At 36.8% G+C, this 24740-nt stretch overlaps 1 protein-coding gene across 1 annotated transcript; it reads right to left on the bottom strand.

Moving 5' to 3' along the window:
* On the bottom strand, positions 1-23512 carry LOC144438012 (large ribosomal subunit protein mL38-like). The gene is made up of 8 exons (XM_078127044.1): positions 23383-23512; positions 22649-22780; positions 21208-21416; positions 20265-20337; positions 19591-19636; positions 9153-9311; positions 8335-8471; positions 1-294 (listed from the first exon to the last, which is right to left on the bottom strand). The coding sequence occupies exons 1-8, from the start codon at positions 23510-23512 to the stop codon at positions 179-181; spliced, it is 1002 nt and encodes a 333-aa protein (XP_077983170.1). The 3' UTR covers positions 1-178.
* Positions 23513-24740: the final 1228 nt, after the last annotated feature.

Here is a 24740-nt window from a genome sequence, read left to right as displayed (position 1 = left end):
AATAACAAAATTACAATTAGATGTCCCTAAAACCAAACACACACAAAAACCACTATAAAATGAAAACACTGAGATTGAATATCATTGTGTCTATTAATAGTTTCCTTGGTTCTTTCTTATCTTCGTGTCCATGGCAACCATTTGTTTCCACCTATATTTGCAGGAACTTGTCGTCTTTTCACTCTGGTGGGATGTATTTCTCGAGATACTCTATTCTCCTCCTGTGTGGCCATTTCTTCTGTGGCGCAATGTACTTGGGTGGGTAGTCATACTCATAAATTGGTTCCCGCATGTCTGAAAAAAAAAGAAAATTTGTGTTGAAAATAAATACAACTTGAACTTGGAAGATTCAATGAATGAAATAACAAGGAACAGTTTTCCTAACTACCTTCTGTGAAATCTCAAAGACTTTATTTTTATTACCTTTTGTAAGGAAGGTTTTATAATAGAGATGAAGTCTGTGTGTCTGTATGTGCGTGTGTGTGTGTCTGTATCACCATTATCTACACAACGACTGGCTCAATTAAAGCGAAAATTGAAATTATACCAGCTTACCGTGCAGGATAATTTTGGTTATTCTCCTAATCCGGAGTGAGTGGAGCGAGTTGAAATAGCTGTATTCCCTTGACCTTCGGGTGAACGTAGCCCTTCAAAGTAACCTTTAACCTTTGACCTGAATAATAAATCACACCTAGCAATGCACACTGGGAAATCCCCCCATGAACGCCATCTTTGAAAGCAACAAACACTTAATAAAAAACATAACAGGGAGGGAGGGAGGGAGCTATTTCAACTCGCTCCACTCACTCCGGATTAGGAGAATAACCAAAATTATCCTGCACGGTAAGCTGGTATAATTTCAATTTATTCTCCCAATCCTCCGTTCATTACACTCGTTTTCAATAGCTGATTTTGAAGCAACAAAACTGGAAATAAAGTTTGCACTTACTTTAGTGAGTTATTGCATCCATAACATTCACATCCAATGAAGAAACATCACACTTATAGTGTTTAGCAAAAGTTCTTGCTGAAGCCCAATTAGCTAGCCCCAAAATCTGACTGGTTGATGCTCCCTTGAAATGTAGAGCACTGGTGACTGCCGCTCTTGTGGAATGAGCTGTAAATTCCTTACCAATTCCAGCCCGTCGTAGTATTACTTGAATCCAACGACCAATAGTAGCTGGCATCACTGGTTTCCCCGTAGCATAACTGACAAACAGCCTAGTGTTTGACTTGCGTAAATTCTTAGTCCGTTCCATATAGGCAAACAAATAATATACCACACAAATTCGCCTGTCCTTCTTGAAGGCGGGTAAAAGTAAAGTCTTTCTAATTCTGGATGGCCTGTCTGTTTTCGCCAGACCTCCAGGCAACAACATAGCAGAACCCTTTGCAACAGAAATTTTTCCTGCTTGCAGAGAAGCAATATCAGAACAGCGACCTGCTGTACATAATGCAACTAACATGACCGTTTTAAAAGTTAATAACTTCAAAGTTAATTCCTTTGCTGGAGACATCTTGCGAAGACATTCCAATACTTGCTTAACGTTCCAAACTAAACTATATTTGGGTTTCGGAGGCCGAGAAACAAAGACTCCTCTCATAAATTGTGTAACAAGTGGGTGACTACCCAGACGATATCCCTCAACTGGCATATGCACAGATGAAATTGCTGAACGATAAACGTTCAAAGACCGATACTCTAACTTTCTGTCATACAAATCCATTAGGAATTCCAACACTACTGGTACAGATGCTGAAATAGGATTTTCTTTCTGCAATCTACACCAATCACTCCAGCGACGCCATGCTGACTCATATTGTTTAGCTGTGCCTTGTCGTATGGACTGCAGGACCACTCTGGACACACGTTCTGAAATGCCTCTGGCTCTGAGGGTACTCCTGAGAGCGGCCACACGGCTAGAGAGATCTGTCCTTCTAGTGGGTGAGTCTCCAGCGTTACTGGGTTGGTCAGTAGTTGCGGATACTGGGGGAGTAGTAATGGCTGTGCTGCTAGTAGAGACAGAAGGTCCGCATACCACGGTTGGGCTACCCATGGTGGTGCTACCAATACAAGTTTTGCCTGATCCTGTCGCACTTTGTGTAGTACTCTTGGCAGAAGGCAAAATGGTGGGAACGCATACCCGCGAAGATGGTTCCATGGTATGGAGAAAGCATCCACTTTCCAAGCCTGAGGGTCTGGTTTCCAGGCCACATAACATGGGAACTGATTGTTGAGCCTTGTTGCAAATAGATCCACTTGTGGTGTCAGATTCATCTGTGATAATGCCACTTGAAGGATGTGTGGTTGTAACTGCCACTCTAGGTTGTCTCTGAAGTGACGTGACAGGTGATCCGCCTTTATGTTGGTGTGACCCGGTCTGTGACTTGCGATGAGGAGAATGTTCCGTGCTAAACACCATTTCCACATGTCCGTTGCTATCTGATTCAGAGACCAAGAGTGGGTGCCCCCTAACCGGTTGATGTACGCTACTGTTGTGGCATTGTCGCTCTGAATCTCTATACAAAGATCTTGGAGGTGATTGGCTAGACTTTTCAGTCCCAGATATGCAGCAAGCAATTCCAACTGATTTATGTGAAGTAGTCTTTCCTCTGGACTCCACTGACCTTGTGCAGTGTTGTTGTTGTCGAGGGCTCCCCAACCCATATTGGATGCATCCGTCTGAATAGTAAGCTCTGGCCGGCACGGGAGAATACTTTTCCCGTTCCAAGCCTCCAGGCAATCTACCCACCATTGTAGTTCTGACTTTGCTTCCTGTGATAACCTCACCTTTGTGTCGTAGGACTTTGTCTTTGTGAGGCCTGAAATCTGGTCCCTCTGCAGTGCTCTGTAATGTAGTGGTGCAGTGGTTATCGCATCCAGTGCTGCAGTCATTCGACCCAGACATTGTGCCAGACTTCTTATTGATACCACAGATTGGTTGAGTAGCTCCGTGCAATTTGCCCTCAGCCGTGACAACTTCGGCTCTGGGAGACTGATCGTCATCTGGACTGAGTCGAAAATCATTCCCAAAAACTGTACTCGTTGCTGTGGAACAATCTTCGATTTCTCCCAATTGATAAGAAACCCCAGGTTCTCTAAAATATCTGTGGCAGTTTTGACATTGTGCTCGCATATGGTCAATGTCTCGCCCAAAACAAGGAGGTCGTCTATGTAAATCACACAACGGATACCCTGACGACGTAGGTAAGCTACTACAGGTTTTAACAGCTTTGTGAACACTCTTGGTGCACTTGCAATACCAAATGGGAGGACTGCGAATTCGTACAGAGTCTCCTTCCAAATGAAACGAAGATACTTGCGATGATTTATGAAAATCGGTACTGTGAAGTAGGCATCCTTGAGGTCGACCGTTGCCATGAAGTCGTCCTTGCGAAGAAGACTTTTGACATGCTGGATGCCCTCCATCTTGAAATGTTGGTAAAGTATAAACTTGTTTAACGGCCTGAGATTGAACACTGGGCGCCACCCCCCTGAAACCTTGGGTACTAGAAACACTGTAGAGACGAACTGGCCTGCTGTGTAGCTGACTGCATGTATTGCCCCTTTTGCTATCAATGACTGAACCTCTGAGTCTATGAGTTGTACTTGTGCCTGTGGCACTCTTGTTACTGGGTGATGACTCTGTGCAGGAACTGACAACAGCTCTAAATGGTAGCCCTGTACTGACTCTAGTATCCAAGGGTCTGAAGTGACACCCTGCCACTTTTGAGTAAACTGTGTTAGACGGCCTCCTACTTGTGGAAAACTGACCTTTAGAGTCAGGTCAGTCCTTCTTTCCTCGAAAGGAATTATCAAATTTTGTAAACTTGTTACCTCCCTGCTTATTGAAGTCACGGTTGTACTTGCCTCTGTTACCACCATAGGTTTGTTGACGAAAATAGGGCTTGCTATACTTAGTAGAGTAATTGCGTGTATTACCTCGTTTACGTTGGTAACCACTTCCTGATGACTTTGTCATTTCACGTGCCACGTTGTGAGCTTGTTTGGCTTTCTTAGCTTCGGACAATGGTTCATCTCCATACAGTGTGTTACCAGTTGGTTCCAGGTTCTTCATAGATGCATATGAATAGGGCAAAATATCATTGAAGACTTTCTGTCTTGCCATCTGTAAACCATGAAAAGCACTACCAAAAAGAGAAACACTATGTTGAATGGCAGGAAGTATTACTTTCATATCCAAATTTATACCCTCATGATGAGCCTGTAAGATTTCCAATAGTGGTAATTGTGCAAACAGTAAGCTTTCAGAAGCCTTGAAGAAACGATTATCATGTGTCACCAAGTTCTTGGTATTGTACTGCTTCCCCCATTGAGTAGCCAGGTGGTCGGGTATTTTAGGAGGAGTAAGTATGCTCTCTTGTTCTTGGCAAACTACATACTGTAGTTGCATTTCCTTTCTATATTCTGTGGTAACTGTGTTAGTACGTTGTTGTTGGAACCAATCACATACCGACTTAGACAGACGGATACCACCATCTTTGCTATGAGGATTTTGAAATTCACACTCTGATGCACTAGACACAGTCTCAGAATCAGACTTCTTGGCTCTCTTAGCTTTCTTACCTCTGACAGTGGCAGACCTAGTACGTTTTCGTCTGTCTGTAGTTTGCAAATCCTCAGTAGAGGATACCTCATCAGTGACTGGACCATTTTCGCTCTGTGCCTCTTCAGTGCATTTGTCTCTGTCACCCAAACGAGACCTAGGTCGTTGGCAGGCAGTGTAACCAGAGGTACACCCCCCTTGCACCTGAGAGGGGCCTGCTGGAGTTATATTAACTCCATTGTCAGCTTGTCCACCCAAAGAGTGGTTACTGCTCATAATACGGGATTGGTTAGCAGTCAACTGCTGCACAGACTCTACCAAACTGGAGAGCACTTGACCTAGTTGTCGCCCACTAAGTTTTGACATGTCGTCATGTGCAGTCGTGCACGTGGGTGCGACACTTGGACCCTTCTCAACATCGTTTTCTGCTCCGGTACTCATAACTATCTGCAAAATATAAAGAGAGGGGAAAAATGCATACTGCAATAGCCAACGAACCAACGTGGTTAGACGACAAACAAAGAAATTCAAACATATTTCTAACATATTTCTGGTATGAAATGGAAAAAAGGGCACCGTTTGCACACACGTTACGTTGCGTTGTAAGTACCCACGTGGAAAAGACGTGGCGACAACGCACGTAAACAAGCAACACAAAAAAATATGGTGACAACTGGAAACCATGAAAATATTAAAACCAAACACATAAAACCCCACTTGAGGTAGTCTGATAAAGGCGTAAGGACATTTATAAACCAAACAATGCGTAAATGAAAGAATATTACTCACCGTAAGCACGGGAGCTCAGGCATATACGTCCACCCGTTACAAGCCGTAGAGAAAAGATGGCGTTCATGGGGGGATTTCCCAGTGTGCATTGCTAGGTGTGATTTATTATTCAGGTCAAAGGTTAAAGGTTACTTTGAAGGGCTACGTTCACCCGAAGGTCAAGGGAATACAGCTATTGAAAACGAGTGTAATGAACGGAGGATTGGGAGAATAATTTTGTAGACATGTTCCATAGTGTAATGGCAAGAACTGATTAGGTTTTGGTAAACATCCATGAATATTAATGAGCAATTTACGTAATTAATGGTTTTCGGTAATTAGGCTATATCTCAAGAGTGCACTCTTCAAATTCATCATAACTTGGTACATACATTTACGATACCAAAGCGCAACTGTTCTGAAAATATTATTGATTTAGCTTTTAGTTTTGATAATTTATTGGCATATTTCAGTAATTAGACGCAGTGGCCACAAAAACGAAAGTTGTTGTTTCTGGTAAGGAAACCTTGCCTAAAGTGGTGTGACGACGCAAATGTTTTTGTTAATTGTTCATGATTAGTTCTGCAGTTGTCTTCCCTGAAGTAGCAATTGATGTAGGGAGAGTTATTTTGTGTTTCCCTTGGATCTGCACTCTGCATTGGCTGGACAAACACAAAAAAAAAGAAGACCGGGGCAGGGTATTTATGTGATGCAAACTCACCAGAAAACAATTTTTTTTCTTGGCCTTAAAATAGGTTTACAATGAGCGCGGAGTTCACAAACAGGTGAAATGTTTATCATTGTTTCAATTTCGTCAAATATGGGCATATCATTTTCAAATTTCACACACTGATGTGCAGATGAATAAAGAGAAATCGTGTATTTTTAGATTTTCGATTAGAAGTTTAGGAAGCATTATATTGACCTTGAACCATCTCCATTTTCCCATATTCTTTTCCAATTTCTCTTGATAACAAACTACCGCTGTTTGTTGCAAGGCTTGTACATAATCATTTATCTAGCTCTGTATTTCAGGATATAAATACACTCTCACATATTTATCATGTGTAATAATCTATAATTTATGCCCAAATGTGTGTTTTCAAAATATGGAAAATAGACCAAACCTCGCCTAGTTAACAAAAATTTCGCGACAATGTATCAATAATGGTGACCTATACATTCACCTCTATATAATTAGTGTACAGTGAGGGCACACCACTCAACAAAACCTTGACAATTTTCCTGTAGTGATTAAAGGAATGTGAAATAGTCTACATGCAACGAGTAGACAGACCGACTTGTAAACTCATGGTGGGACAGAAGGGAGTTCAACACGCACATGCCATATCCCGGGTATGTAGGGGATCACGAAAGCCGAGTGAAGTCGAGGATGGCAAGCTTTCCTGTGCTGAGAATAGGAGGCGGGCATTTGAACAAAATTTTTGACAACTTTCATTGGGACTTGAAAAATCACAGATATAGAGCTAAATTTCTTGTATAAATCATGAAATTGCAAGACTATACCCTTATGGAAGGCATTCAGTTTAAATCTGATCTGTATTATTTTTGCCATGTTCTTCAAAGTTATATTTCATAAAAGGGTTAATCATCTCCTAGAGGTCATCCAACTGTACAGTGGATTACTTCGTTAAAAGTGGCACAAGATGAGTTTATAAGCTTTTTACTCAAATGAAAATACTTCAGAATCTTATTTTTGTATTTTCCCACATATCTGTACAGATTGCATGGGCTGAACAAACACACAAAAAAAGACCAACATGAGGGTATTTAAGTGATGTTGCGCACTGACCAGAAACAGTTGGGGGGGGGGGGGGGGTCTAACATCACAATTGGCTGGCATTTTTCAAGCAGTCGATTGCATAGTACAATGTAGGAGTTTCCTGAGCATTTTTCGATATGCATCATAAATTACATCACCAGATCATTTATGAGTTACATGTATATCGTAATACCAGGTTTGAGTTCAGTTATTGCAAGTGATGGTTAAGTGTGCTTCAGTAGGTAGAATAATGCAAGTACCTTTTTTACATATGCAGTAAAAACTACACCTAAACACGTATAAACTCAGTTTGTGCCCCTTTAACTCTTATCACAATAATGGAAATACCGTGTGTGTTACTAGGGACCCCAAACATACTGTTGTTACTGATCAATATCACAATGTAGGATATAGTTCACAAGACAAGCACATAACATCAGCTGTCAATCGTTGACAGTCTAATAGATTGATAACATGTAACATGTGATTAGTTGTGTCAAAGGTTAAGAGATTTTGCACGTAACGAAACTAAAACATATGCAATGTACCTGAGTCAACTACAAGACATTAGAGAGAATGTTGTGAATTTTCAAAGGAATTTGATTTTGAAATGGTTTTGGAAATTTTCTTTCTGAAGTCGTATTTTCTTCTCAAAATTTCCATTAGCTGTAACTAGAGCTACATTTTTCAAAAATGTTTGTTTTTATATTTTATGTGGTACGTTGTATGTGCTGAACCATGTATAAAATTGTCCACGCAGTGATCAAATGCTATCAGAATCCCACAAATTGACAATTTGTTGATAAAACAAATAAATTTATTGTCTGTACCTCTTTTATGACTGTTTACACATGGACATCAAGCTTGTGTACTCGGTGTGATCACAACTAGTGCACAGGCAATTCAGCCAATCAGAACAATGATTCCAGTTTGTGTAAATCTTTGGTGAATTTTTAAATTGGCAAACAAATAACAAAAGTCTTACAGAGAATTTCTCTGTAAACATCAGTTACTATGACAACAAGTCTTACCTAGAATTTCTCTGTAAACATCAGTTACTATGACAACAAGTCTTACCTAGAATTTCTCTGTAAACATCAGTTACTATGACAACAAGTCTTACCTAGAATTTCTCTGTAAACATCAGTTACTATGACAACAAGTCTTACCTAGAATTTCTCTGTAAACATCAGTTACTATGACAACAAGTCTTACCTAGAATTTCTCTGTAAACATCAGTTACAGATTTGTCCCATCTACACTGGAAGAAGTTGAGTCCAGCTGGTGTCAGCACATCTTCAAACTTGCGATAAAAATCTAATGTCTTGAACGTTCTTTCTCTCAAACTAAAACTGTTGAAGAATCACAAAATAAGGAATTTTAAGGAAAGACCAAAAGCATACAATGATAGACGACTTTCATTGCAGCTTTGGTTATATACACAAGTTATCAAACACAAAGTCTCTTTTCCAAAGATACAATTCTGCCAACTTGAAAGCGTGTCATGAAAATCACAAATTATAACGACAATCTGACTGCTACTGGGCTTTCATGTAAAAAGCGAATTGAAATTTAGCAGGTTGAAGAACCTGAACCGGGTAAGGATAGAGTGTAGCTATGTGAATGCTTGAATCGACGACAAATCCGATTTGATTAAAATCCAATGTAGATGTCGGGAGTACATGTAGGTCAACATACATAAACGTCATACGAAGGTCAATTCAAGCAAAAATACTGATGTAAAATAACAATGAACAATTAGCCGACATCTACATGTACATTGGATTTCAATCAGATTGGGATAATTCTATGCATTTTAGAGGTTGCAATGTAGTCTAAATTCCTAATGGGGTTGAGAAAATTAAATAGGACTATTGTGTTGGTAAAGGTCTGTGCCAGGTGTAATAACTGTACAGCGGCACCATGATTACAATATCCATTGTGGAATATCAATGTGGAATATTACGTACCAAGTGTATACTATTTGGTGAAGTACGGTTCAACGTTGATTCACTGTCCAAAATTAGACTTACCATGGTACCTGTCTCTGCTCACTGCTGAAATCAATTTTTCCATCCTGTTTAAGGAGTACATAAATCAGCCTATGATAACCAGTACCTTGAGCAGGGAATGGTTTGAGATAGTCACATATTAATTCTCCTTTTTCAATCTCATTGCCTGGGATATTACCTCTGGAATAAAACCAGATCAAATACATTTCATATAAACTGAAAACTTTACTGCACTATGTATGCATATATATGATGTACAAATGAGTGCACAATCATTCCTTGTACACAAAAACATTTGCAAGCATAGTACAATTTTTATGGAAGTGTGCTGTTACTGGTAAACACGACAGAACTTCGATGATGCATGAGTTCCAGTGTGCGGAGAGCCCCACACTCATGCAAATACCCTAAGTACATGTTCACTACCCTTGTAGATTGAGGGATGAATCAAGTGCCGAGATCGATCTACTTGTTTTGTAATTGTGTCTGACTATAGCGTAGTTAAGTGACTACTACATGTACATGTGTATGTCACACTTGAATAATCAGCTGCCTATAATTCATATGTTATTTCAATTTGCCCATTTCCATTCATTTATTAAAATCAAGTATGCATAACACCTTATAAAAAAAATTGTTCGGTTCTTGTAACCTGACACCACCTAGTTTTCATATAAACTGAAAACATTAAAACCCCTTAACTTTTTTCTATATATTAAAATTAAGAAATGTGCATATGTCTCACATACGAGAAAATATCCAAGAAATTACTAAAAAAAAGTATGAAGATAAACCAAATTTGGCTATTTGACCTTGATGAAGACTTTCAAGGTCAAGGGTCATAGTCTTAAAAGAACGCTAATTAAACAATAATGTATGCCCTCCCAGCCCATAATGGACGAAAGCAAACTTTGAACGACATAATGGGCGAGGCGACAGCCGAGCCCATTATGGAGTGCAAAGTTTGCTTGAGTCCATTATGGACTGGGAGGGTGTACATTATTGTTATTATTTTATAGTTTTGTCAATTCCAGTGAATTTGTAGACCGAGAAACGCAAAACAACGTATAATATACACAGCACTGAACATCGTCTGCCATGTTCGGCCCGTAAGCTGAATACTTATCATAGCGACACACGTACGTACACGTACATTTGTACACACACATATACACTTCAATGAACTGCTGTGAACACAAATTTGTTTCATTTTAATTTGAATCTTTTTTAAAAAATTCTTATGGTGTTTACCCCACAATTTCCCTGTTCTTAAATACCCACACCTTTATTGCCTTACGGACATAAGCTTGTATTGTTATGCTCGTTCCGGGGCCGCGATGCCCAATAACGGAGTACATTATCAGTAATAATGTACAGCGATGACGTCACAAAATTCACTGGAATTGGTAATGCTATTATAATATAATATTTGATAATGTGGGTGTCACTATGTATTACATGTCGCTTTGTATTACAGTTCCAAAGTTATGGTGCAAATTGGGAAATTTTGCATCAAATATGGCTGCCATTCGGACATATTTGATTCAGTCGGAAAACAGAGCAACATGCACATGTCTCACACAGTACATGCTACCTTTGTGCCAGGTGTGGTTGAAATTGCTTGATGCAAGTCAGAGCTATGAGGGTGAACATACACACATACATACAGATGGACAGTCAACATCAAGACAGAACCCAATGTAATTAACCCCCTTCTGGGCAGTGCCAGTGGGGAAGGGGGAGGGGGGGGGGGGGCTAATTAAGTCATTTCTGAATCAAATATGGCTGCCAAATATTGTGTTATCTTATGAAGACAATAAATTATGGCTTTCCTTGAAAACAAACCGGTGAACCCCAAAATTATATTTAAACGGCCAGGAATAAGATTTCATATATTTGGATAGAAATAAATAATTTGCAGGGAAACTGGTCACCAATGCGCACCATTCTCTTTTCACAAACACAACCACTCTACAATTTCTAGTTAACTGAAACATTTTATTTCACAGCACAGCAATCTTTGCTTCAAAAGGTTGACATGACTGTTTACTAAAAATGATTACTTAGTGTGGTGTGCATGTAGTAGCACGACATTCATGTCACATACAACTGTTAATAATAAATTGAAAATGCAAACAACTACATTTACATGTATTACTGAAAGAGGAGAAAATCATCTTCCATCTTGGAATGCTGGAACCCCATGGAATAAATACATTATTTACACCATTCCCTGATACATATGATATCTAACGATATATGCTTAATATTCTATCTTTCAGGCATATTCTGTAGGGTTCTTTTTGTGCACGTGACTTTTAGATCTTTCCACGTATATATTTAACCATTTATATGAACTTGCGGTGTGTCGTTCTATTCCATAGAATTTAGATATACAGTCAGGTGATGACCTACTGTATATCTTACCTTGATATCCTATGAGGAAGAATATTGATTCAAAAAGTCAGGATTGAATTTATTTATCTATTTTTGCACTCCTACATGTACATGTACATACATGTATAGTTCTACAACAAGGAATACAATATACATCGATAGACTTCTTGTATTTCAAAAACAAAATAAAATTGTCATATCGCACAAACTGCAGGCTCAAAGGACACCAAACATATTCTTTACAAAGCTCTTGCATACAAGGCTAATTTGCAACATTTTAATCAACTTAAAACTGGAATATATTTTAATGATAATGTACTTATATTAGAAATTCTAAAGGATTGATAAGTGGAGAAGAATGATTCCATTTTATCTGACCAAAGCCTGGCACACAGAGCTGACTTTCATTGTAAATTTTAATTTTGTAATCAACAAAATCGGACATGTTCGTTGGCAACAAATGTTTGTTTTTGGGTTTTTTTATCAGTGCACACAACAAATTTTTGTTGAAAACAAAGTTGGTAACAAGTTGTTTCAATAACAGGATTTAAACTGAATGCCTCCCAAAAGGGCAAACCATAGGTTTTTGCTCCTACTCATTCTTATTAAGATATTAGCCTAATTACCGAAAATTATTAATGATGGACATTAATTATTAAAAATAAAAACTATGCCAACAGGCTTTATAGAATATGTGTGCTTTGTCATGGTTGATGTATGTGCCAAATTATATGAAATTTGAAGTTTGCAATCTTAAGATATGTCTAATTACCAAAGCTCATTAATTATGCAAATTATTCGTTAAAACTATAAGCAACATCAACAAGCTTTACAGCAAATATGCAATATTTTGTGTTTAATGTATAAACCAAATTATATCGAATTTGAAATATGCATTCTTAAGATATATACTAATTACTAAAAACCTCTAATTTTGCAAATTACTAATCTTCATTGGATGTTTATCAAAATCTAATCAGTTCTTGTGTTTGTGATGTGTAGCAAGGTTTATTAGAATCGGTACAGTAGTTTTTGTGATATTGTGTCCATGTAGACAGACACACAGACACAAACACACAGAAGCATAACATTCCCTTACATGAGGTAAAAATCAGCTTTGTGTGTTTGTGTGTGTGTGTGTGTGTGTTGGGTTAAATAAGATGCTGCACAACGACAATTTTCTGGGATAACAAAATACAAATAAAGTAGAAATGGTACATGTTTCCAAACACTTCTAAACATTAGAATATATGAAAGTGAATAAAATTCTTAGAAAGTCCAGTATGTAGATCTACAGGTACAAAATTCCTCAAGTTAAACAAAAGATACAAAATCAACTTGCTCAATTCAGACTGAATAGTGGGTCAATCTGTTGACAAAGACTGATAAGTGAGCACTCAAAAATTTCAGGTACAATTTTCAAGTTTGTGTTTGGAACAATAGTTCAATTTGATACTATAGTATCAAAAGCTAAGAGATATCAATGAAAATGTTGAGAGTAATTTTCCCTTTATCTAATTGTTTAAGGACATACTTCACTAGTAGTATAAGGCATACCTCCATAAATGACCCTTTAAACTCAAGTTAAATTGATCATGACTACCAACTTATTTTTTTTTCAAAATGTTTTTCACATGGGGATGAATTGGTATGTTGTCTGTGGCATGTTCTGGTTGTTTTTTATGTACATTGTGTTGGCTTCACATTTGCCATTTCAAGGGCAATGGGAACCCTCGGCAGAAAAAAAAAGCCTTTGAAGTTGCCCTGTGCCATTTTACCAGCTATCGTTTTCCAAATATTTACAAAGAATTCATCAAAAGCTAACACAATATCATGCATTGAAGTATACATGTATTCATTTTGCATCTGAAGAATTGATAAATTTGTCAGGTTGACTACATTGGTATTTTCCATTTCCCTTTCCAAGAACATCCTAAATTATAGTCCAAGTTTTTTTCCTTATTGTCAAGACATGAATTACCAAAATACATCTTAAAATCCTCTTTCTCCCTAGTGGGTATTTGTTTGTACACAACTTGGTACAAGTCGGGAGGAAGAGAATTGCATTGCTATGGGTTCCGCACTTAATTGATTAAAATTTCATTTGATAATACATTGATATACAGTTTATGTTTCCTGTCGATTGATTTCTTCATAGATAATTATGCATAATATGTTAGACCTGGACTTTTGAACATAACAAGATAATTGGCACATGCTTCAAAAAAAAGATTTCAATAAAAGCTGAATACTATCTATGATAGCCTGAGTTCACAACTATTTATACATATCATTCCTGTTTGCACCTTCAAGGTTTAGAATGGTCAATGTGTATCCTAATTTTCATAACTTCTGTAAAATATTCATTTGCAATTAATTTCTTTGGAAAAGAAATTCATAAATATCACAAATACAGGGAAGTGCCTGTTACTATCAGTTGGATTGTGTTGGGACATATAGTTACACACTAGTACTACTAGTACTAGTACCCTGGACAGGGATTTTATTAGTTGATATACATTTCATTTGAATGGCTGTTTTATCATCTCCTAGTCCGTCCCTATTTCCACCTTCTCCAGCATGTCTATCAGCATATGTATCTTCTGTGATGCCGCGTCGTGATTCCTTTCTATTGTTGCGCGTTAAATACTTCTTTATTATCACATCCTTGATTTTACAGTTCAATTGAGGATCATCAATTCCTTTGGCACCTCCTTTTTCAGAACTCTCCTTAAAATACTGAAAAAGCTTTGGTAACACTCCAAATGCGGATGTGAAACCTATTGTCATTAAAGCTGTGACCTGAAACTCCAGTATGATCATAAATATAAATAATAGGTAAACGAAAATTCCTGTCATCTTAATGAACATTTTCATTAATTCAAATCCAATTGGAGAAAGATATTTACAAATGCAATAAAATAAGTCTGCTGATATGCAATCTTGTCTAGTTTGTAACTCAATAAAGGGCACATTTCTATACAGCAGACTGTCACGGTTCTTATTGTTTTTGTTTTTTGTGTTTTGGTCTGTCATATTTTCACTTTTGAAGTCCACAAAGTTAACATTAAATGTCGTACCGGTACATGTACATCTGCTTTTATTTTCACAATTGCATAGTACATCTGTAGTTGCTGTTTTCAAATTCTTGTAATGACAAGTAAATTCATGATATGCATCGATGAAGTAAAATGATACAATTCCAAACAAAAACACTAAATATGGACCAATTACATCAATATTTACAACAAGTGCAGACAAAGTATAAGTAAATATTTCTGCTATTATCAACAGATCAATTACAAATATTGGCAACATAAAGACATACAGAAGAACTGCTATGACTAACAGACGTTTTCTTTCTTTATTTAATGCATTCTTAGCATTAAGGATGATAAGAATCCATAAACAAATTGGTGCAAAGACAACAGCAAGTATCATCCACATTAAGGAGATAGAATAACTGTTGGCAGTACTATTACTGCTGGTATCACCGCTAATACCACTGGAAAAAATCTTCTTAAACTGATACCATTGAAGCTTCTGTTCTATGTTTGGAAAAGTATCAAAGATGCAAACATCATTAAAACTTTCCTCTTTGCCGAAAAAGAACTGTTTATATACTGATCTGATGACAATTTTTTTGGTGGATTCATCTTGTTTCACTTTGCATTCTTCATGATCTACAACACATTTGACTTTCGATTCAGTTTTCAAATAAAAAAGTGTCGATATGCATACTCCCCATGTGATGTAACAAGCTACAAGAACAACCACAATTATAACAGCAAAAGCACTGCTTTCTGGAGCAAACAGGAACAAAGAACTGAGTTGTGGAATTTTCTCATGAAAAGTCTTCCATGCATTTCTTTCAGTTTTTCTGTCTACTTGAAGCTCATTATATAAGAAAATGCATAACAAATAGATGTAGGTAAAAGCAGGGAAAAATATGAAATAAAGCAAAATGGTAACCATGACACGCATGCAAAAAAATCTATATTTTAAATATCTGAAAAAATAACTGATGGTATATGGAACTTCAGAATGACCTATAAGTTGGCGACCAACTTGTACCTCTTCAAGTTGGCTATTGCTATTAGCTTGTGTCTCTTGACGTTGGCTATCAACTTGTTCCTCTATAAGTTGGCTATTGCTATTAGCTTGTGTCTCTTGACGTTGGCTATCAACTTGTTCCTCTATAAGTTGGCTATTGCTATTAGCTTGTGTCTCTTGACGTTGGCTATCAACTTGTTCCTCTATAAGTTGGCTATTGCTATTAGCTTGTGTCTCTTGACGTTGGCTATCAACTTGTTCCTCTATAAGTTGGCTATTGCTATTAGCTTGTGTCTCTTGACGTTGGCTATCAACTTGTTCCTCTATAAGTTGGCTATTGCTATTAGCTTGTGTCTCTTGACGTTGGCTATCAACTTGTTCCTCTATAAGTTGGCTATTGCTATTAGCTTGTGTCTCTTGACGTTGGCTATCAACTTGTTCCTCTATAAGTTGGCTATTGCTATTAGCTTCTGCCTCTTGATCATTATTATTTGTTTTATACGTAAAGGTTAAATGTTTTGGAACTTTATCCTCACTATCAGGATAAAAATACCAAAAGACAAATGGATATATCATATAAATTAACAGAATGATAATAATAATTACTATCACTTGATGGGACAGAAAATACTGTTTTCCCAGCCTGCTATCATCAAGTGAAGTACATATACATGTAGTCAAGTTTATTGCATGTTGATCTTTAGCCAATGTAACACAGTTTAATTTTATCACAGACTTTTCTACACATCTATAGCACAGCTGGTTCTTTTTGTTGGCACTCCTATAGGCAGATTTAATGAGTTTTCCAGTAAAGTTCATGGCAAGGTTAACCTTACATGTATCGGAAAAGTGAGCAATTTTGACACTCTCTTCCCTTGATTTTGTGTTGTCAATAAACTCTATGTCCATGTCTTCAGCCTTTAAGTACAAAAGTGTCAATGAGAAGTAGTAGGAAGGTGGTGGTAGCTTTGCTAGAATTTCTCCATGCCGATTGTAGAACCATTTCAAAGCCCAAAGACCATATACACTTGATGTATTGTACAACAATGGATTCATTCCATTATATTCTGGTAAATCAAGTTTGAATGCCACCAACTGGGTATCCTTGATATCTGTATCTAGATAATGATCAAATTCTTCTACAAGTGTTGTGAATGGTTTAACAGTGCACAGATCAACGCTAGTACTGTCACACACGAAATGAAACATGTTGCCATCAGAACAGGTATCATCTGCTACAGTACCATTGTCTCTAGATCCAGATACACTTACTACACAAGCACACAGCAGCACAAACAACATCATACATGTACCATTACCTGCCATGATCTGATCTTATCGCTGTGGTTTGTGCAGACTGAGATAATAGACAGAGTCCGGTGTAGGTGTTGTGATATTTCAAAATATGTCGGGCACAAGCTCAAGGAAGCCAACTAACCCAGGTGCTAGCAAACACAGAACTGTTGTTTGTTGGTATGAAGGAGAGACTACATGTACTTGTTGACCATCACCATATGTAAATCAGTGAATTATCAAGCTATACCAAACAAAAAGACACTGCTAACTTTGATTAATCCATTCCTGGTGGACGATAATTGCATAGTTGCAGCCAGAAATTACTGAATATGTAAAATCTTGCAGGTCTCATGGATAACATTGTCTATTGCTTTTGCAATAGTGATGAAATTTACAACAATTCAATTGGTTGACAAAACATTTTATTAATGTCAAAATCCAAAGTTTAATCAGCTAAAACATCTGTTTATACAGATAGTAGCTACTCGGACACTATTTGTATTTACATACGTACAGCATTCCACAGCAGTATACATTCAGTATCACCTGTAGTACGACTCCTTTTAATTAAAATTATCCAACAGTATTTAATAAAAACCCAAATCCATTTATGTCAAAAGCAGATGAAACACCAGGTGAAAGATCAAACACAACTTATATTGGTTTATATTAGCTCAAACATTACTTTAATCACATTTGTCTTGTCCTCTCTGACAAGACAATTGAACATCAATCATACCTTATGTTAATGAGTCATTGTTGTTAATGGCATTCTGCTTATTCAGCAAAATCCAATTTCCGTTGCTAAGCTTCGATAACAAAAAAATTATATGTTCTGTAGAAAACTGAGAAATACAAGATATTCTAAATTGTAGTCAGAAATCCTTCATAACTCATATAATCACGGAACCTAATCCAGATGACTTCACACAGTTTACAATTGGAAAATTCTGTAATTTTAACATTTACCCAGGCTACAAATGTACATGTAAATTGTACATTTATTATACCTTTCATCACTTTTTATGTTTATTTTTCCAGCTTTTATCCTCTTTATGTTCACAGTTTATCTAGTTTCTATTTCTCAATTAACAATTTTATATGCAAATCATATAGGAAAGAAAAATTATAATAAGTATTTTTTTCTAATTTAAATGTAGTTATGTGAGTGTAGCTGACAAAATCCAGTATGGTGGTACCCATGGCTCCAATTGAGGGTAATATAATCAAATCAGCACAAATATGTGTGAGCTTACTGTCTGTGTGTGTGTGTGTGGGAGGGGGGGGGGGCATTGTTAGAATGCATGTGTGTCATGTGGTCATTAAATACTGTACACAAGGTTAGCTGAAACATGTTTCTTTCACAAAAACCACCCATGAGCTGAAACACAGTATTTCCAAAGATAGAATTTCAACTTTAATTCTTTTGGCTGATGAAAGGACTACAATGTGAACACCAATACATGTACATGCACAATGCATATCATCAGTTCACTTGCATTACATGTATATGGATTGCTAACTTACAAATCTAAATGAAGTCAAGGTTGTAAGAAATTGGAACTCAAAATCAGGGTGTGGAGCAAGTGTGATATATTCTTTGACATGTCAGAGTGTCACCCTTCAAGAGTGTGAAGTGTATAGCTCTCCTTAAATCACAAGTGATTGTCAATTCTTCACTTTTTTACACAATGATTAATTTGATATGACTGACCTGATTTCTATGGCATATACATGGAATGTAGATCTTATTGGATTAACTCGGGAGGCATAATCTTAACGAGATTTTGGTTTTTCTTATTCATTTTGAAAAGTAAACTATTTTTTTTCACTTAATAATAATGTTGAATCATGTCTAACATTAGTAACAACCATGACATGTTTTTTATAATGGTTACCAATAATTAAACAAGCCTTCATAGAAGACATAGTATGCAACTGGTGCATGTCTCACATAGTATGTTACCTTTGTGCAATGTTTTCTTGAAATCAGTTGGTGCATGCCAGAGATATGTACGCATGCATGTGCATGCACACACACATGCATGAACAGAACCCTAAGTCATAGCCCCTCCAGGCTGTGCCTGTTGGTGGCTACAACAACATAAAGTCTATGTATCTAAGCTTATTTTATACATACCCTCTAGCATCAATAGAAATGGGTTTTTTTATGTTCTGTTTTATACTGTATACCACAATATTAGAACACATACTTATTTTTAGGTAAACAGACTCTCAAGAACATAAACATTCTTTAAAGACACCAGTAATTCACAGACTAATCAATTATGGTAGTCGTACATTTGGCAATGCAGTATCATTTTTGCACAAGCCAATGAGTGCGATTTTCAGCACAAATAATACCACATTTTCAATTTCAAGTTATACAGTACACACGCAAATCTGATTGTATGTTCATACTGTACAATGCCATTGTTTAGATAATTCGAAGTAAGAACTTAAACTTACTGTAGTCCTGAACATGAACATAATCGGACTGTAAAATAATTATAGTTACTTTTGAACTGTAAATTGGAAATGAATGTGACATTGCTAGCTGTCAACCACTGTAGATGAATCAAACTGTCACATTCATTTCCAATTTACCGTTCCAAAGTAACATTTGACTGTCCTATTGACTGTCGGAACCAAGAACAATATATTCTCCACAAATAGCCATTGAAAAAAAAATCAAAACATTAAAGCAACTTACACCATCCAATGCAAGTACTCCGCTTCATTATCTAACAAGTGACCATCTACAATGGAGACAAATACAAACACAATTCAGATATTATTACAAGTGTATACAGACAAATAATGATTTAAGTACAAATTTATGAAATCTGTATCCTCAAACATCCAGTTGGAAATGTTGCTACATTCTAGAACAGGCAACAAAGTTGTACTTCCATATTATTTTTTCAGAAAAGTTTGTCAACATAATTACATCATGTTACAGTAAATATCCTGTGACCTCATATTTATAAATATTTTGTCTATCAAATTTGACAATATGGACTATTGTATCCTAATATGATACAATGATACTGCATTCTCCTCAGATTATTTTTACAGGAGACCAATTACCCCTATAAATGTCAAGAGTTGGATGATGGGAAGGGAATGCTCCTCCTTCTGCAGGTAAAGTTTGACATGTGGGACTAAATTTGTGGTGTCGTGTGTCTGTTTGATATGCGTTTTAATAATGATAATGCTGAGTGGTCTTGACAGAGAGGCTTTACTAAAAGGTCACTCATAAAACAGCAGATGGATTTGCACCCTTTTATAGCTTGTAAGAATACTTATGGAACATTGTAATTATTGAAACTAACAAATGGTACCTTAATAAGACAATCTAACACTTGGGCGACATCACCTACTTACCAGGATTTGTAAGAAGAAGGGTCCAGAGATCATCCGGACTAGAACTGTAGGATATACTGGGTGTATTGGTGGCCTGTAGAGAAAGGACGGGACAGGATTGAAATTGATCTCTTACATTAATTCTCAGTTACAACTATATGTGAAAATAGACTTGATTTGTAATAAATGTATACACACCCATAGTGTTGTACTGTTAGACAGTAAGTGATCTGACAAAGTGACTAAAAGTTGGAAGGAGATGATATAATACTGAATCTGGTTATGGATTATATTAGTATTTTCTAACAAAAAAACATATTCATAATTTTTAATGTGAACATCAAGTCTTTCAAATTTACAATTGAAGTGAATTTCATGTAAAATCAATTATTTCCTAACTTACTCAATCTTCTGTTGATAGCACCCAAATAACTTTCCTTGTTACAAAGAAAATTAACTGATAGACAAACAGGGTATATGCCTACACTCAATTTATGGAAGTATGTGATTGATCAAACACAAGCATGATGATGCACTGTATGAGTGGCTTTACTTGAAGTTGAAATTTCATCTCAGCTCCTAGGGCTTGAAATTAACAGTAGTCCTGTGTCCACAGACAACCAATCTAGTCATGGAGACTACCACAATTTGCAGCTGGTAGTTCACTCAGGCTACAATGTTATGTATCATTGACTATGCAATGATTTAAAGGATGGAAGAATTACAGATATGAAAGTATTTTTGATATAATAAGTTATTTTCAATAGATGAACTCTGTTTTCAGTTCAGGAATATGGGATTACTGGTCACAATCCTTGGGCTACCAATTTCTGAAATCGGTAGCTCATTAGGACTACCATAGAAAAAAAGTTAATTTCGAGCCCTGGCTCCTTTTCCTCAACCTATTATCTTTTCGCAGCTCAATTAATTTTCATTCGTGATAACACATTGCATTGACTCTTACCTCTGCTGGGGAAACCACATTTCCTCTGTGTACTGGTACAGTAAAATCATCAGTCTGATCATAATTAATATGCATAATTACTTGAGGTAAGAAATCAGCACTGTCAAACAAATCTTTGAATACATTATAATGTTGTGCAACACTTCGGATTTGATATGGTCCGACGGTTTTCTCCCAATCTGTTTTCACTTCATCAAGTGGGATTTTTACTGAAATGAAATGCAACGATGAGACTTTCCATAAAGACTTTTCCATGAGACTGGGAAGGAGTTTCTGAATTTTGACTTGTAACCATTCATAAGATGTGAATACGTGTACTATTTGAAATTATCAATGCAGGCATATGCAATAAATATGATTATACATTGTACCATGCATATGCCAAAATAATGAATATATACCTCGGTCATTCTACATCACTACAACATGCATCTATGTCACAACAATACATGTCTACATCACTGGTTTTGCTGTGTTCAAAATATGAGTCAAAACATTCAAAATTGCCATTACTTTCCCTAATTTTACTTTGATATTACTGACGCTGGTATTCTTACGTTATTCTCCAATATTTGTATTCATTCAGTGAGAAAATAGCCTTTGTCACTGCTCATCTCATGAGTCGTAGTGACAAAGGCCCCTTAGGTCAATCATATTTTCCATGACTAAAGGAACAAAAATATTAGGGAATAACATCCGATTATCATATTTGTCATGTGTAATAGAAAATAAAATTGTGAGCCAATATGAATCTCATAGTCTTATAAATCTGCCCATAAAATTGTTGGTTACAAAATCCATGTATCTCTTCATGGCTGTGTCAACAATGTTTTTAGTTAAATCAAACAGGTCTGCTTCTTTCATGACCTAATCTCACTATAAATAGGGGTCAGATTAAGATGGCGTTCATTATGCTAGATGACTTTGACCGTGTAACACTCTTCTAGACTGCCTATGGAGGTGTAGTTTTACAGAGTACTACAGATTTTTTATCTCCTAATGTTGACCTACAGTATTAGGAATAGACTGGAAAGAAATCTGAAAATGGTTGTTTTGGTGACTACATGTATTGAAAATGTTGGCTGGATATGCATTGTGAAGTGTCTACACACTCCATCAAAAAGCTGTCAATTGCATGAATGCAGTACCCCACACAATATTCATTCTGTAAACAACCACATGTTTCATGAACCCTCTTCATGTCAAGTCCATGTAAAAGAAATTGGCGATGGCAGGATTATCATTCAATTTCCTGTACATGTATGTCAGTAATAAAATCATGTGATTTTCTTTTCAATTTTGCCATCAATTTAAAAAAAAAATCGCCAGGATGAAGAAATAAATGGCTGGTTGGGTCATACTCAGGAGAAACATAATATTAAAGCTGCCCATAGTGTTGTTTTCCTCAATTATATGACTCCAAACCCCTGTGAATACTTACAAGTTTGAAGTCTGGCTGCCTGTTCTAGCTTTGGGTCCTTCTTCTTCTCTGCAAGGTACACTTTTCTTTCTCTTCTCTCTCTTGTCCTGGATGGTTTTACTTTGGGTAATCCAATATCAATACCTGCAGATGCTATGATAACAAAATCATACATCATGTGTAACCGCAGAAACCATTCATTGGAAAGTGTTCTCTGGCTTGAGAGAAATCTTACCCACATTGTCACATTTTATCTTCTGGGTCAACAAAAATTCTTTGTTACATCTATAGCTGCATTTTCTTTGCAAGGGATACCATAATCTTAACAAATTGTTACATTATAGAATGCATTAACAATGCAAATACAAAAGTGTACTGTGTACATGTACTTCTGTCACTGTGTGTGCATGTGTCAATGTAAATATATTTGGGTTTGTACAAACAAACATACATACATACATACATACATACATACATACATACATACATACATACATACATACAAATGTACATACATACATACATACATACATACAAACAAACAAAATACATACATACAGTACACATACACATAAATATGTATACAACCTAATCCATTTCAAAATAGTATTTGCCAAAATGCTCTTTCCGCTGCAACCCCCATCCCACCCCACCCCATCAGACCCCGGCTACCCCAGCAGCAGTGAGCAGATGAAGAAATAGTGGTTCACTTCCATACAAACAATGGATTCTGATATAATTGAGAGAACACCAACCTCCTACACAACGGTGTCGCACACTTTGTAATGACGTCTTATAATTGGAGATTATGAAGTTGTTTGACGTACAACCCCTCACTAACGATCCCGTCCATGCACGGGCAATGCATGCCAAGGGCGCAGCCATTTTTGATTTGTAGATTTGCATAATGAACTCATGACCTCGAGAGGGCGCGAGCATGTGGCGAAGGACTTCCGGGATAGTGCAAGCAGGACATTCACGTTTGTCGTTCGTAGGATACCGTTATTAGAGTAAAACGCTAAAAACAAAGATAATGCTTGGATTTGCGGTAAGATAATTTCTCATTATCCTTTGTAAAATTAGAATATTAGCAATGAGATTGTTACTTGTCGCCTAGAGGTGTCTATTATTAAAGACGCGATTGGTAACACCTTTCGCTTGTTTCATCAGCCTCACGAACGTGGGGTCACCCCAAGGTCGTGCAACCCCTTTCTTTTGTTCACACTCGAGGCTGAGTAAACATTTGGGTTATTGCACGTCATTGCTGTTGAAATCCACGACATGGTTTGCATGGCGAATGCTATATAAATACATTACGCCACATGTCTATAAATAGAATTTAGGGATACGTCGTCTTAGAGACATTGCTTTGTGTCAAGATGATATATAAGTCAGTTGTGAAGTGTCGTCGTCAGTATGCTGTGATAGTGAACTTGAATCACTTTTACTTCAAAAGTCGACGACAGAAGAGAAACATTTGAAAAGAAGACAGAGGTGGAACTGTTGTTGATGAACAAGAATATAGGGAATACTGAATAGCCAAATCCACTTCGGTATCGTCATCATTGTGACAAATACACCAGAGTTTTAATAGTAGAGAACCATTCAGAATGGGTTTTTTGGTATGTACAACTGATAACGTGTCTACAGGTTGTCCATTCGGCATGGGGTTTTGGGTATGTACCACTGTCTACAGGTTGTCATTGTGTGTACAACAGTGTAGTGCATTGAATTTGTACCATGGAGGTATCTCCCCATGTACCTCCATGCTTGCACCAAAACTAGTTACTGCAAAACAATTAACACTTGGGGAGATAATTTGTATACAAGAGTTTCATGGACTGTGTATATTTAGAATTTCTTCCACCAATCATGTTATTTCAATGCTTTTTTAGTATTCATTATAGTCTTATTTCTATTCGTAGGCTGGCGTGGTGGTTGGAGGACTATTGGGAACATATATAGCTCAGAATTACGAAGTAAGTCATCACATTTCTTCAAAAATATGAATGCAAAATCTTGACCTAATATTGTAACCCAATCATCATGAGGTATAATAATTTGTGATGTCATAGAAACAATATTTGACTTAGATTTTGACTTCTCTTGCCTC

Source organism: Glandiceps talaboti, chromosome 7 (genome assembly GCF_964340395.1).
Source record: "Glandiceps talaboti chromosome 7, keGlaTala1.1, whole genome shotgun sequence".
Taxonomy (NCBI): Eukaryota; Metazoa; Hemichordata; class Enteropneusta; family Spengelidae; genus Glandiceps; species Glandiceps talaboti.
The sequence above is the reverse complement of the archived record's forward strand: the minus strand, read 5'-3'. Positions and strand labels throughout refer to the sequence as shown.